Source organism: Nannizzia gypsea, genomic scaffold, assembly GCF_000150975.2.
Source record: "Nannizzia gypsea CBS 118893 supercont1.1 genomic scaffold, whole genome shotgun sequence".
NCBI classification, from domain to species: domain Eukaryota; kingdom Fungi; phylum Ascomycota; class Eurotiomycetes; order Onygenales; family Arthrodermataceae; genus Nannizzia; species Nannizzia gypsea.
Window position 1 is genome coordinate 3,401,173 of NW_003345201.1, and position 10,639 is coordinate 3,411,811.

The 10,639-nt window shown below is 48.9% G+C and overlaps 5 protein-coding genes across 5 annotated transcripts in view; 2 read left to right on the plus strand and 3 right to left on the minus strand.

Annotated features, from left to right (window-relative positions):
- Nucleotides 1–862: 862 nt before the first annotated feature.
- Nucleotides 863–2,059, minus strand: MGYG_01247 (hypothetical protein; the record flags this gene model as incomplete). Its single annotated transcript, XM_003177115.1, has 1 exon — nucleotides 863–2,059. One exon carries the CDS (start codon nucleotides 2,057–2,059, stop codon nucleotides 863–865), a length of 1,197 nt encoding a protein of 398 aa, XP_003177163.1.
- A 688-nt stretch (nucleotides 2,060–2,747) lies between these two features.
- Nucleotides 2,748–3,203, plus strand: MGYG_01248 (hypothetical protein; the record flags this gene model as incomplete). The annotated part of the gene is made up of 1 exon (XM_003177116.1): nucleotides 2,748–3,203. The coding sequence occupies one exon, from the start codon at nucleotides 2,748–2,750 to the stop codon at nucleotides 3,201–3,203; it is 456 nt and encodes a 151-aa protein (XP_003177164.1).
- Nucleotides 3,204–5,591: 2,388 nt separating this feature from the next.
- Nucleotides 5,592–7,448, minus strand: MGYG_01249 (meiotically up-regulated 80 protein; the record flags this gene model as incomplete). Its single annotated transcript, XM_003177117.1, has 1 exon — nucleotides 5,592–7,448. One exon carries the CDS (start codon nucleotides 7,446–7,448, stop codon nucleotides 5,592–5,594), a length of 1,857 nt encoding a protein of 618 aa, XP_003177165.1.
- A 591-nt stretch (nucleotides 7,449–8,039) lies between these two features.
- On the plus strand, nucleotides 8,040–8,394 carry MGYG_08922 (hypothetical protein; the record flags this gene model as incomplete). Its single annotated transcript, XM_003177118.1, is given in 2 exon segments — nucleotides 8,040–8,067; nucleotides 8,081–8,394. The coding sequence occupies 2 exon segments, from the start codon at nucleotides 8,040–8,042 to the stop codon at nucleotides 8,392–8,394; spliced, it is 342 nt and encodes a 113-aa protein (XP_003177166.1).
- A 1,360-nt stretch (nucleotides 8,395–9,754) lies between these two features.
- Nucleotides 9,755–10,639, minus strand: part of MGYG_01250 (hypothetical protein) — a gene marked incomplete at both ends in the record, with an annotated part of 2,060 nt that continues 1,175 nt past the window's right edge. Inside the window, 2 exons of the mRNA XM_003177119.1 lie at nucleotides 9,755–10,304; nucleotides 10,381–10,579. Of these exons, the coding sequence (XP_003177167.1) occupies nucleotides 9,755–10,304; nucleotides 10,381–10,579 (749 nt within the window). The remainder of the gene's footprint in view (nucleotides 10,305–10,380; nucleotides 10,580–10,639) is intronic.

Consider the following 10,639-nt stretch of genomic DNA (forward strand, 5'->3'; position numbering starts at 1 on the left):
AGTTATCGTTTTTTGGCTATGGGTGTCACAACTGCAACAAAGAGAGTGTATATGAACGTATCATCCCAGCCTCTAGGAAAATCGACAGGTACTCTGTATATAAACGCAGTCAACCGTGAGGCTGATATAGGCATCCTCGAAAAACATGCATCTTCCCGTCGTTGAGCTGATCATTATTGGGCCACCAAGCCTGCCTTGGCACCTGAGAGTCCTGTAGAGGTTAATCCATGCTCAGCCTCATTGAATTCCAAATACTAAGGCTGAAGGCCACGAGCTTGAGATATGCAAGGGAAATCCACATGGCCAGCCAGCTCTAGGTCCAGTTTGAAGCCAGGAAGAGGCGAAATACTCCGTGTTGAAGTAAGAATATCGCGTGGGAAGATCCAGGATTGTGGATGAAGCCAAGCGGTCGAACAGACAGGAATTCCGGTTCGGTTGGGAGGCAACCTTGGGTAAAGTTACAGGATTTCACGAGCTGGGCCTGTCTAAGGATGAGGGAAAGCCTGGCATCCGGTAACTATTTGTCAATTTGCTTTCAAGAAACGAGTTTTGCATTACAAGAGTATCAGGTTTGGAGGCTGAAACTCGGCTGCTCCGTGCCATCCTTGCCTTCCTCAAGAGATTAACTCTATATCTACTTTATTATACCCTCTTTTGTACCTCGTACCTAATGATCTAGTTGCACTGGTTGTCTAATGAAGAATGTATTGACTTCTCTATACCTAGTTATCTAATTCATATCATAGGAAAGGTGTGGACTACTTCTATTACATGACCAAGAACGCCTGTTTTCTCAGGGTTCCTACGCGGCTTGTTTGTACAATGCTCTATTGAAGGCACTGCTACTGCTGGCAGACATGGATTACAGTCCATTCTTGGCCAGGAAATCGTACGTAAGCTGGTAGCCAGCAGTAGCATTGTTGTGCAGAGTAAAAGCATGTCCAGTGTTCGGGTGGATGACAACCTCGATATCAGCAGCTTGAGGATAAGTCTTCCGCAGCTCCTCCATATCCGCAATGCCCTTGCAATCACCATCACAAATGTAAAAGTCGAACTCCGGCAGCATGTATTGAATAGGCCCCTTGAAGTTAGGGCCAGGCAGTCCAATGATGCGGTATGCGGATGCGAACTCTCCGATCGGAACAGGCTGCTTGATAGCATCGCCGTAGTCGAGCATTTCCCTGGTGAAAGCGGTCTTAGTATCCCCAGCGAAGAAGATGGTTTGGATACCGCTCTTTTGACACACGACGTAGCCACTTGGTCGGTTGAAAGGGGTAGAACTTGTGGGAGCAAACTGGGCGTTGAAAGATGCCATGCCTGCATTTCCGAGATACTTGCTCAATAGATAGCCCGTGACGATGGCTCCATCAGAAAGAGAGCTGTGTTTGGCGATGAATGCAGAGGTAAGGAAGGATCCGAAGCTGTGACCGACATGGACAACTCTTTTCACTGGTTTTGCGGCCATGTTGAATGCAGCACTGGGAGGGATGGTTTTTGCCGCGAAGTCGAACAGAGTACCGTTGCGAGCCATGAGGGTCAACTGGCGGAGAATCTCGAGTTCCAGGGGAGCCTGGACAACATCATATGCATCAGGTTTGTCTGATTTACCAACTCCCAAACGGTCGTAGGTGAGAATGGGATACCCGGCTCTTAGCGTAGCCTCGACATATGACTGCTTTTCTCGATCAAGGGTTGGGTCCCAGTATCTGGAATCATAATGGACTCCGTGGGTAGCAATGTGCAGGATATCGCTCTTCCCCCCCGCAACCTTGGGAACACATAACTGGGCGTGAATCTTGAAGGTGTCGGAGATGGTAGTGTTTTTGATGACTCTGGCCGCGCCTTGTGGAGTGCTCCAGGTATCGGAATAGATGGCCCAAGCTACAGCGTCAATGTTGCTGTCCACTCTGGGTATATCATAAACAGCTCCCTCCGAGGTAGCGAACACTGGGATATCCAATTCTTTGCAATACCCGTGGTTGTGGGTGGAGGAATGGACAGCTGCAGAGGTGACGCCATGAGTAAGCAGCAAGCCGACCGTAGCAAAAATAGCAGCCATGCCGTAAGATGTAAGTGTTTTTTGGAGTAGAGAAGTTAAACTGAATCTTTGGGTATAGCTGTTAAATGGATGAAAGATGGAGATGATGCTGAGAATGATTGTAATAGCTCTGGTATAGAAGAAGGTCGTCTCTTATATACACTGGCGATGAAGCAACACTGCCTCGACATCAGCCTCCTGGAGGATGGCATCTTAATACCAAGAACGCCGTATTTCGTCTATACGGCAGCTGAGTCGACATCATGGGTATCTTCAGCTCCGTTGACAGTGTTGTGGTTGAGTCTTCCGAGAGTATTTGATATCTTTAACCTCGATCGGGAACGTATTCATGATGCCAAGATCTCGTATAGCAGCTTGCAGGGGACGTATTCAGGGCGACAGGGGGCGTATTTCGGGTGGCGTACATTCGACTGATGGCTTGAAGCCCATCTTACTGGTAGACACCTTAGAGAATGACAGCTACGGGGCTGAGGCTGGCATAGCGTCTCGAAAGCCCGACATCTCAGCCATAAACAGGCATCGTACCGTCTATTGCAGATACGGTGAAGAAATACTAATCGCGTGTTTCGAGATATGAATGAAAGTGCTCTCACCATGTAGATATCCTCAGCACTGCCACTGACGTCGACGAAGTTCGTGATATCTTTGAACAATTCGAAGGGTATAAGTATATCTCTCTTTTCCATGCATGACCTACCCATCATCATCATCACATCCAAAGCTCCAAAGACATCCACCAAACATATACAGAGTACTCGTTACCCAACCTTTTAAAGCCTATCAAACAAACACTTTTCACATCAACAACTTTACCACAAACTACAAACTACAAACTACTTCAAACCTCGCAAAAATGGCCGCTCTTGTCCTCGCCCTCGGTGCCGCAATCTACATCACCGCCGAGAAGATCCAAGATCACCGAGAGAAGAAGCGTGCCTTGAAGGCCAAGAACGCTTCGAAGCAAGCCCTCCTTAAAGACGACGACAGCATCATGGCCATCGAGGATCTACCCGCGTATCAAAGGGAGAAACTTCCAGCATACGAGTTTGTTGAGCAGCACCAACAGCAACATCCAGCGCTTGTGCCTAGCGAACGTATCGAGAGTTCAGGCCAGCGACAATATACCAGGGAACATGCCTGTTGAATTGAATGAAGGATGGATGGAGCATCGTGTGGGCTATTTGGGGTACGGGTATAGCGGCGGAAATGTCGGCAGCGGTATCATGATCTACTGGCATAGCTTGTTTCCTTTTGTATGTTTCCTTGCTTGTGTTGTACTGGGGGTATATCCATAGACAGGTAGATGGTGAATGTGAACGGTACACAGAGAATAGAGCGTTGTTCAACTTGTTCCTCGTTCTTTTGCACTGGTTGGTAACTGCTAAATGTATATGTAAAATACAACTGGGCCACTTGCTAGCTTTGTACTAAATGGACCAGGTACCAGTTACTGTACCAAAATAACAGCCAAACACCAATGAGGGTACGAAGAGTGATAGCTACCAAGTATGGAGTAACCACGCGAAAAACAAAAGTAAACGTCAGATACAAGGCGAGTAAGTCAGTCTAAAAGCCTCCTTTTATTTTTTATTTATTCCAGTAGACGACGTTAAGTACAGCCAGTTTATCTCGAGATATCAAGCATTAACAACAAAGGAGATAAGGTTGAGCGGAACTAGGGAGCGCATCCGTCTATCCATCCATCTCTATCCGAGCAGGAGACAAGGGGGGGTATGTCAGATGAAATGAAAGTCAAGTAAAGAGAGAGACATCGGAGATTAGTAGCTAGAAGTAGCATATGTATGTGATTGAGTGGACTTTGAGGTAAAAAACAACGCGCTGTCATTCATTCATTAGCCGAGAAGCAGAGGCAAAAAGAAATCAAGTGTGCAGGTATCAAGTAAGTAAATAAGTAAATCAATGTAAGGTAAGATAAGTGTATGTGGTATATTCATCTTTTTTGTTTTCAAACCAGCTCAGTTCAGGCAATCAAGCGAGACACACAGAAAACGAAAAAACAAGGCAAGGCAAAAAAACCGGGGCCACTGAACGTAAGAGTAACGGTAAAAATGGGTAAAAAATAAACTGGAGAAAAAAGGGGCAGGTAGTGGATTAATAAGTTTTGTTTGCTTTCTTTCTTTCAAAGTCGGGTAGTGTATATGACGGTGGTGGTTGTGAATAGAATGACACGAAGAAGAGTAGGAAACAGGCAAATTAGCTGATGCAGGGGATATGGCGAGACAAGGTAGGGGGGCTGAAGGAGGTATTGAGTATTGACAAGCAGGAGAAGGAGAACTCGAGACATTTAGCAAATTGACAGCGAAGACGCAAGAACGCAAGATGGATACATAAGAATAAAAGCCATTTTAATTAACGAAAACCCCCACCTTCCCCATCACCATGCAGATAGAGATAGATGAGAAAAGAAAGAAGAGATCAGCGAAATGGAGATAGATATTAAAAGTGAGGAAAAGAAAGCCTGCCAACCAAAAACCAAAATTAAGAAGGAAAAAAGTAACCCGTTGATGATAAGAGTAATATAGACGAAGGAGAGCGAGATCGAAATTCTATGGCTTTTTGTTTAGTTGCTTGGTGGGTTTTTTTGGCTGATGTTTTTTGTATTTCGGAGTGAGAAGAGTTCCGGGTAGTTCGCATTTTGTGAGTTTTTCGCTGTTCGAGGAAGTCAAGAAGATAACTCGATGGCGAAAGACGGGAAAGCAAGTAAAAGGAAACCGGAAATCATCGAGAAAGAGAATAAGAAAAAACCAGTTCAAGACCAGTCTTGCTGAAACCGAACCGAACCAGGGCAGGGCAGGGCAGACAAGGTGAAGTGAGCAAGGGGGAATCGAGTAGACGAACAGATTTTGAAACAGGTCGAGGGTTGACAGGGATGTTTTTGGGGGAGGCGCGAAGAGTGACAATTTTTCGGTGATGGTGATGGTGTCGAAAGTCATGAACATGAATTATAGCTGTAAAAAAAAAGGGACAAAGACGAGACAAGCAAGCTTGGGAATATTGCAGGAAAAAAACAAGGACAAACGCCGAATAAGCCGGGAATCGCAGTGCTAGACGAGACGAGACGAAACGAGACGAGACGTGACAAAAGGAAAGGAACGGGAAATGTCTATGAGGGAGATAGCGAGAGAAGCGCCTCCAAATAACGATGCCCAAGTAAGAGAGACAAGGAAAAAAGAAGAACAAAACAGCTGCAAAATGGGGAATAACATGACAAGTAAACGAGAGGGCAAGCAAGGCGTGGCAACAAAAAAAGATAGATAACGGCAAAAGGTCCAGTTCAAGGGGGTATGGTATGTATATGTATGTATGTCAAATCAGGTCGAGAGAAAAAAATCATCAATCATCCATCCGCGTAGAACGAGGTGAGAAAGTGTAAAAGGTAGAAAAAAGAAGAAGTGAGAGAGAGAAGAAAAAGACGTAAGGCTGAAGAAGAATATCAAAAGGTCGAAAGAAGTCGATAAAAGCCGAAGAATAGGCAACGTGAATCGTTACGTCGGAAAGAATTTTTTTGGGGTCAAAGTCGAAAAAGTCTAAACGGGTCAAAAAAGCGTTGTAACGAATTTTTAGGGGTTGATGTTAGAAGAGAAAAAGGCGACGTCGACGGTATCATCCGGCAACAGGCTGCATTCCGAAAGCGGAGACGGGAAGTAAAGGTCGTGGCTCTTTGCGCAATAGAGACATCCGCATCCAGGCCATGGCCGGTCCAGACGTTCCCGTTGACATTATTGTTGATGGGGCTGAAGGCGTTGGCATACATTGGGGTATGAACGTATGACGGTGGCTGGGAACGAGGGAGCGGCAGTGGAAGAGCAGTAGGGCCTGAACGAGACGTCTGCTGCTGTTGCTGCTGCTGCGGAGGGAGCCAGGTGGCGCAGTACGGCGGTGGAGCGTTGTACGGCCAGGCAGCAGTTGAACCGGAGCCATGGAAGTAGTCTGGTGTACTAGGTCCCGTGTGAGGAGCAGAAGGTGGCGAGTAGTCAGAAGCCGCGAGAGGAGTGGTTGCAGCAGTGCTGGCAGTGCTGGCAGGGAGCCAGGGACAAGCACTGCGCTGGTACTGGGGTGGAATTGGACCGTCGGGCGAAAGCATGGCCTTGGGAAGCGCGCTGTGGTGACCGCTACCGTGGTGGTAGAGTGGATGACGACGATGGATGATGCTCGTGTCAATGGGGGCGAGCTTTGTGCGGGATTCGTTGGATGAAGCAGCGGCCGCGGCAGCAGCGGCGACACGAACATCAGCCTTGGCTCTCCAGCTCTCCCAGTGAGCCTTCCAAGACATGAATCCATCATTCTTGGTGTGAATACGCTCGTGAATCTTCCAGTCGAAGCCGAAGAGCCACTCGAGCTCCATGGAGTTGAGGTCTGCGACGGGAATGCTGCTGACTTCGGCCCAGGAGCGGTTCTGGAAGGTGTTGTCGTCTAGAAACTTGCTGCCTAGCAGGAGGGCGGTGGTGAGCATACGGTAGACCTGGGTGGTAGCAGGTGTAGACGACGAAGAGGACGAAGTCTTAACAGCAGAAGGGTAGACGTCGGCGGAGGAGAGCATCCTCATGCGAGAGGCCAAGTAGTAGAGGCCGAGGAGGATGGTCGAGCTAGGCAGACGCGTAGACGAGAGGATCTGGGAGACGTATTTGCGGAACTGCGAGGGAGGCGTGGTTCCTGGGTGGACGCTTCGGAGCATGTCAATATCTGCAAGCACTAGCTTAGACTGGTAGAGAGCATACATTCCATGGGCCATCTCGGCCACGAAGTCGGTCATCTGGTCCATATCGTAGTCTAGATGAGCCGCCACGCCGCCGGTGGTCTTTTGTTCCTTTGCCTGCTGCTGCTGCTGCTGCTGCTGTTGCTGCTGTTGCTGTTGGTGTTGCTGCTTTCGCTGTTGGTGTTGATGCTGGAGATGCTGCTGGATATGATGCTGGTCCTGATGGATCATGGGATCATGACGGCGGTACTGAGGAGGCACTGCACTGTCCATAGGAGCCAACTTGCTTCCGTGCATACCCATGAGTCCATGGTGGCCATGGCCAAGACCAAGACCAAGGCTGTGACCGTGACCGTGGCCGTGAGCGAGAGAGTTGTTGTAGAGCATCTGCTGGGCCATCAACTGCTGCTGCTGCTGCTTTCCAGAAGAAGCGTTCTTGTGGTTGAGATCACCTCTGACATGGTAAGGGTTGGGGTAGGTAAGCTGGTACTTTTCATACTCAGCCCCGGCCCCGTACCTTCCAAAGGCAAAGCCGGCATGTCCGCCGTTGGTAGCACTAGCACCGGCATTGGCGTAGAACGAAGGGTCGGTCTCGATGCGAGGAGCGACGTTTGTGTGTGGCGGAGTTGGCGGGAAGGTGTTTAGCCCCCCGGACGCGAAGAAGGACGGCATAATGGGCTAAGAAGCGGTCGACGCGAGCAAGGCAGCAGTCCGACGATGGGAGATGCTGCCTCTGACTGGCTAGAATCAAATAGCCAGTCGAAAAGAAACCCTTTTTTATCTCTGTCCGTGGACTTGAATGGACGTGCTGTCCAGTTCAAGCAAGCTCAACAAGAAGGAAGACGAGGAAGACGAAGAGGAGGACGGTCTCGGATGGGAGTGTCTCTTTTTTGGATGTCTTGCTCTGGTCTCGCTCTCTTCTCTCCCGACCCCGGACGGGCCTTGCCCCAACAAGGACCACTGGATGGGTTGAAACAGTCGACCCTCGACCCTCTAGTATGACATTTGGGGAGACGAGAAGCAGCAGGTTTCCAGCCTATGAGGTGACGGAAGACGGATGTTCAGTGGGCAGCTGAAATGAGCCGGACGAGTAGGAAAAGAGTGGCAGTCGAACGGTCGTTGGTTCAGAAAAATAATATACTAGAACAAGAAGGAGAAGAAAAAAGAAAAAAGATAAAGAAGAACGAGACGCTTCAAGGTATTAAGTGAACCTGAGAAAGACGAAGGTAGGAACGAAACTTAGTGAAAAGCTCGTTGGTGACTATGGTCGCGGTGGTTCGTGGTGGTGGTGGTGGTTTTGGCAGTGGTTGTGGTTGGTGGTGATGGCGGTCGCCTGAGGAGCGAAACGAAACGGCAAAAAGGGAGAGAAGACGAAAACACCGACCAAAGACGAACAACAAGACACGAACACTATGAGCAGGAGTGGGAGGCTTCAACAGCGCTGGTGGTGGTGGAAGGGAGAGTTGGTGATGGTTGGTGGTTGTTGTTGTTGGTGGTGGAGGTGAAGGTGAAGGTGAAGTTGGAGGTTGAGGAAGAAGAAGCAGAAGAAGAAGAAGCAGAAGAAAAGGAAGAAGGAAAGGAAAAGGCCGAAAAAAGGTCGAAGCAGCAGAAGCTGTAAAGTTGGTACAAGCTCCTTGGTTGTAATGTAATTTATTAGTCAGCAGGGGAAAAAGAAGGAAAAGAGAAAAAAGTGAAAAAAGAAAAAGAAAAGACGAAGAGGAAAGGAAAAAAAGAAGCGCGTCAGGTGAGCAAGAGAGAAAAAAGAGGAAGAAGAGGAAGAAAAACTGACTTTTTTCCTCTCTTAGTTGACAGCTTGTAAAGTTACGGTAAGGGAAGAGTCATGACGATGGGACAGAGAGGGCAGTGCAGTCATTGACTGTGGACTGCTGCCTGTGACTGCTGCGACTGCTGTGGCTGCTGAGACTGAGACGGGTACTCTTTGCTCTGGTACTGGTACTGGCAGCTACTCTCTACTCGTGATCTTCTCTCTTCTCTAGGTACTTACTCTCGCCTTTACTTTTGCTATGTGACTTGCTCTCTTACTCTTCGTCTTCTTCGTCTTCCGCTTCTTCGGGTAGTTTAAAGTTATAGATGACTAAGCAGCTAGGGTTACCCGGACGACGGCCGATAGAAGCAGCAGCAGAAGAGAAGGACAGGTAGACAAGATGGATATATTTAGAGAGTATACGATGATGAAGATGCAGCAGAAGTCATTATTAGAGTACATGGATCGACAGCCTTCCAGGAGAAAAAGGGAGGAGAAGCGCCCTTAGCGATGAGAGCAGGAAAGAAGAGGAGCAAGGATGCAGAGGAAAGGGCGTGCAGGAATAGGATAGAGGAGCAGGAGGGGACTGGGGGAGACAGCAGGAGAGGGACCAGCAGCAGCAGCAGCAGCAGCAGCAGGAGAGGTGCATGCATGCAAGTCAAAAAAAAAGAGTTCGGGATGTACAGTTTGGAAGTAAAAAAGTACGGAGAAAGTAGGATGACGTCGAGGAGGCGGGGAGTCGAGATAGGGACAGTCATAAGAGAGAGACAGCGAGAGAGAGAGGAAGAGGGTGTCACCAGGCCTGTCTTTATCTTTTATCTTCTTTGCCTCTCTCTATCTTTGCCTCTTGTCTTTTGACAAGTCCCTTTTTTTGACTTCTTCGCCTGCATGGGGAAAGAGTCAAAAAGGGAAAAAAGTCAAGGCCGAGAGATTCTCCAGAGGCGCATGGGCGGAAGTGCAAGGGGAGGGATGGGAAGACGAGGAGGGGAAGAGGGAGTCCAGGTCGGTCAAGTCAGTGGGAAAGGAGGAGCCGTTTTGTCATCACATACAGGGAAACAAAAAGAAAGGAAGAAACAAATAAGTAATATGATGTATAGCTGTGAGTAAGTTAGGTTGAAACCCTCGGGGACCGGGCCCTAGTCGCCGACAACTCCGTACCCTGTAGAAAAGACGTAGATAGTTAAAGGAAAGGATAGATAGAAATAGAGAAAGGTCAGGGAGTCCAGGTGAAGTTCATGGCGAGGTTGGCTCTGGCGCCGTCGACTCTTTCGCCTTTCCACTTGTTCTTCCACTGCCACTCACGGGCTGCAGCCTCGAGGTAGGCTTGTCGACAGTCCTCTGGCAGCTCGGCCAGCACCTCCGCCGTCATCTTGAAGTTGATGTCTTCAGAGTCAGCGTCAGCGTCGTCGTTGACTTCGTGGTCTAGTGATATCAGCCCGTTGGAGCCGAGGTCGTGGTGGTCGCCGTCTGGCCCGGGGACGAGGTTGAGAGACGAGTTGGGTGCGGACTCGTAGGAGATGTCATGGATGCGGAAGTTGCGGCTGAAGATGCCTCGGACGGATGGAAAGATAGAAGAAGCAGCAGTAGAAGCAGCAGAAGAAGAAGCAGAGGATGAAGACAAGGTATCTTCGGACGGCTCGACTTGCTCCCAGCGTGCGTGGGTTGGCTGCATGGTCCTTGGATACATCACCATGTTGGTGTGGATGTCATACACGCCATTGACGTTTTCTCGCCGTAGACTCGCCAGCTCCGAGTTGAAGCGACTTGATAGAAGTTCGTCAGTACGCAAATATAAGAAGAATAGAAAAACAATATAACAATAAAGGAGATGAGACATACCTGGCTTCACGGACATGCTGGACCATCCAGTTATCTCCCGTAACGACTATCCTGCGCTTCTTGCTCTCAACCGCCTTGCTGACTGGCAGAGGTACTGAAGGCACTCCCGAGTGATACACACTGCTCGCTCCGTGCCATGCAACATACTGATTCTTGTTGTACTTCTCGCCGGCAGCAGGCAATCTATCCTCGGGCACAGCTAATTCACCCTCTACATCGCCTCTATCCCTCGCCTCCTGAGCATGGTAGTCATCCACGT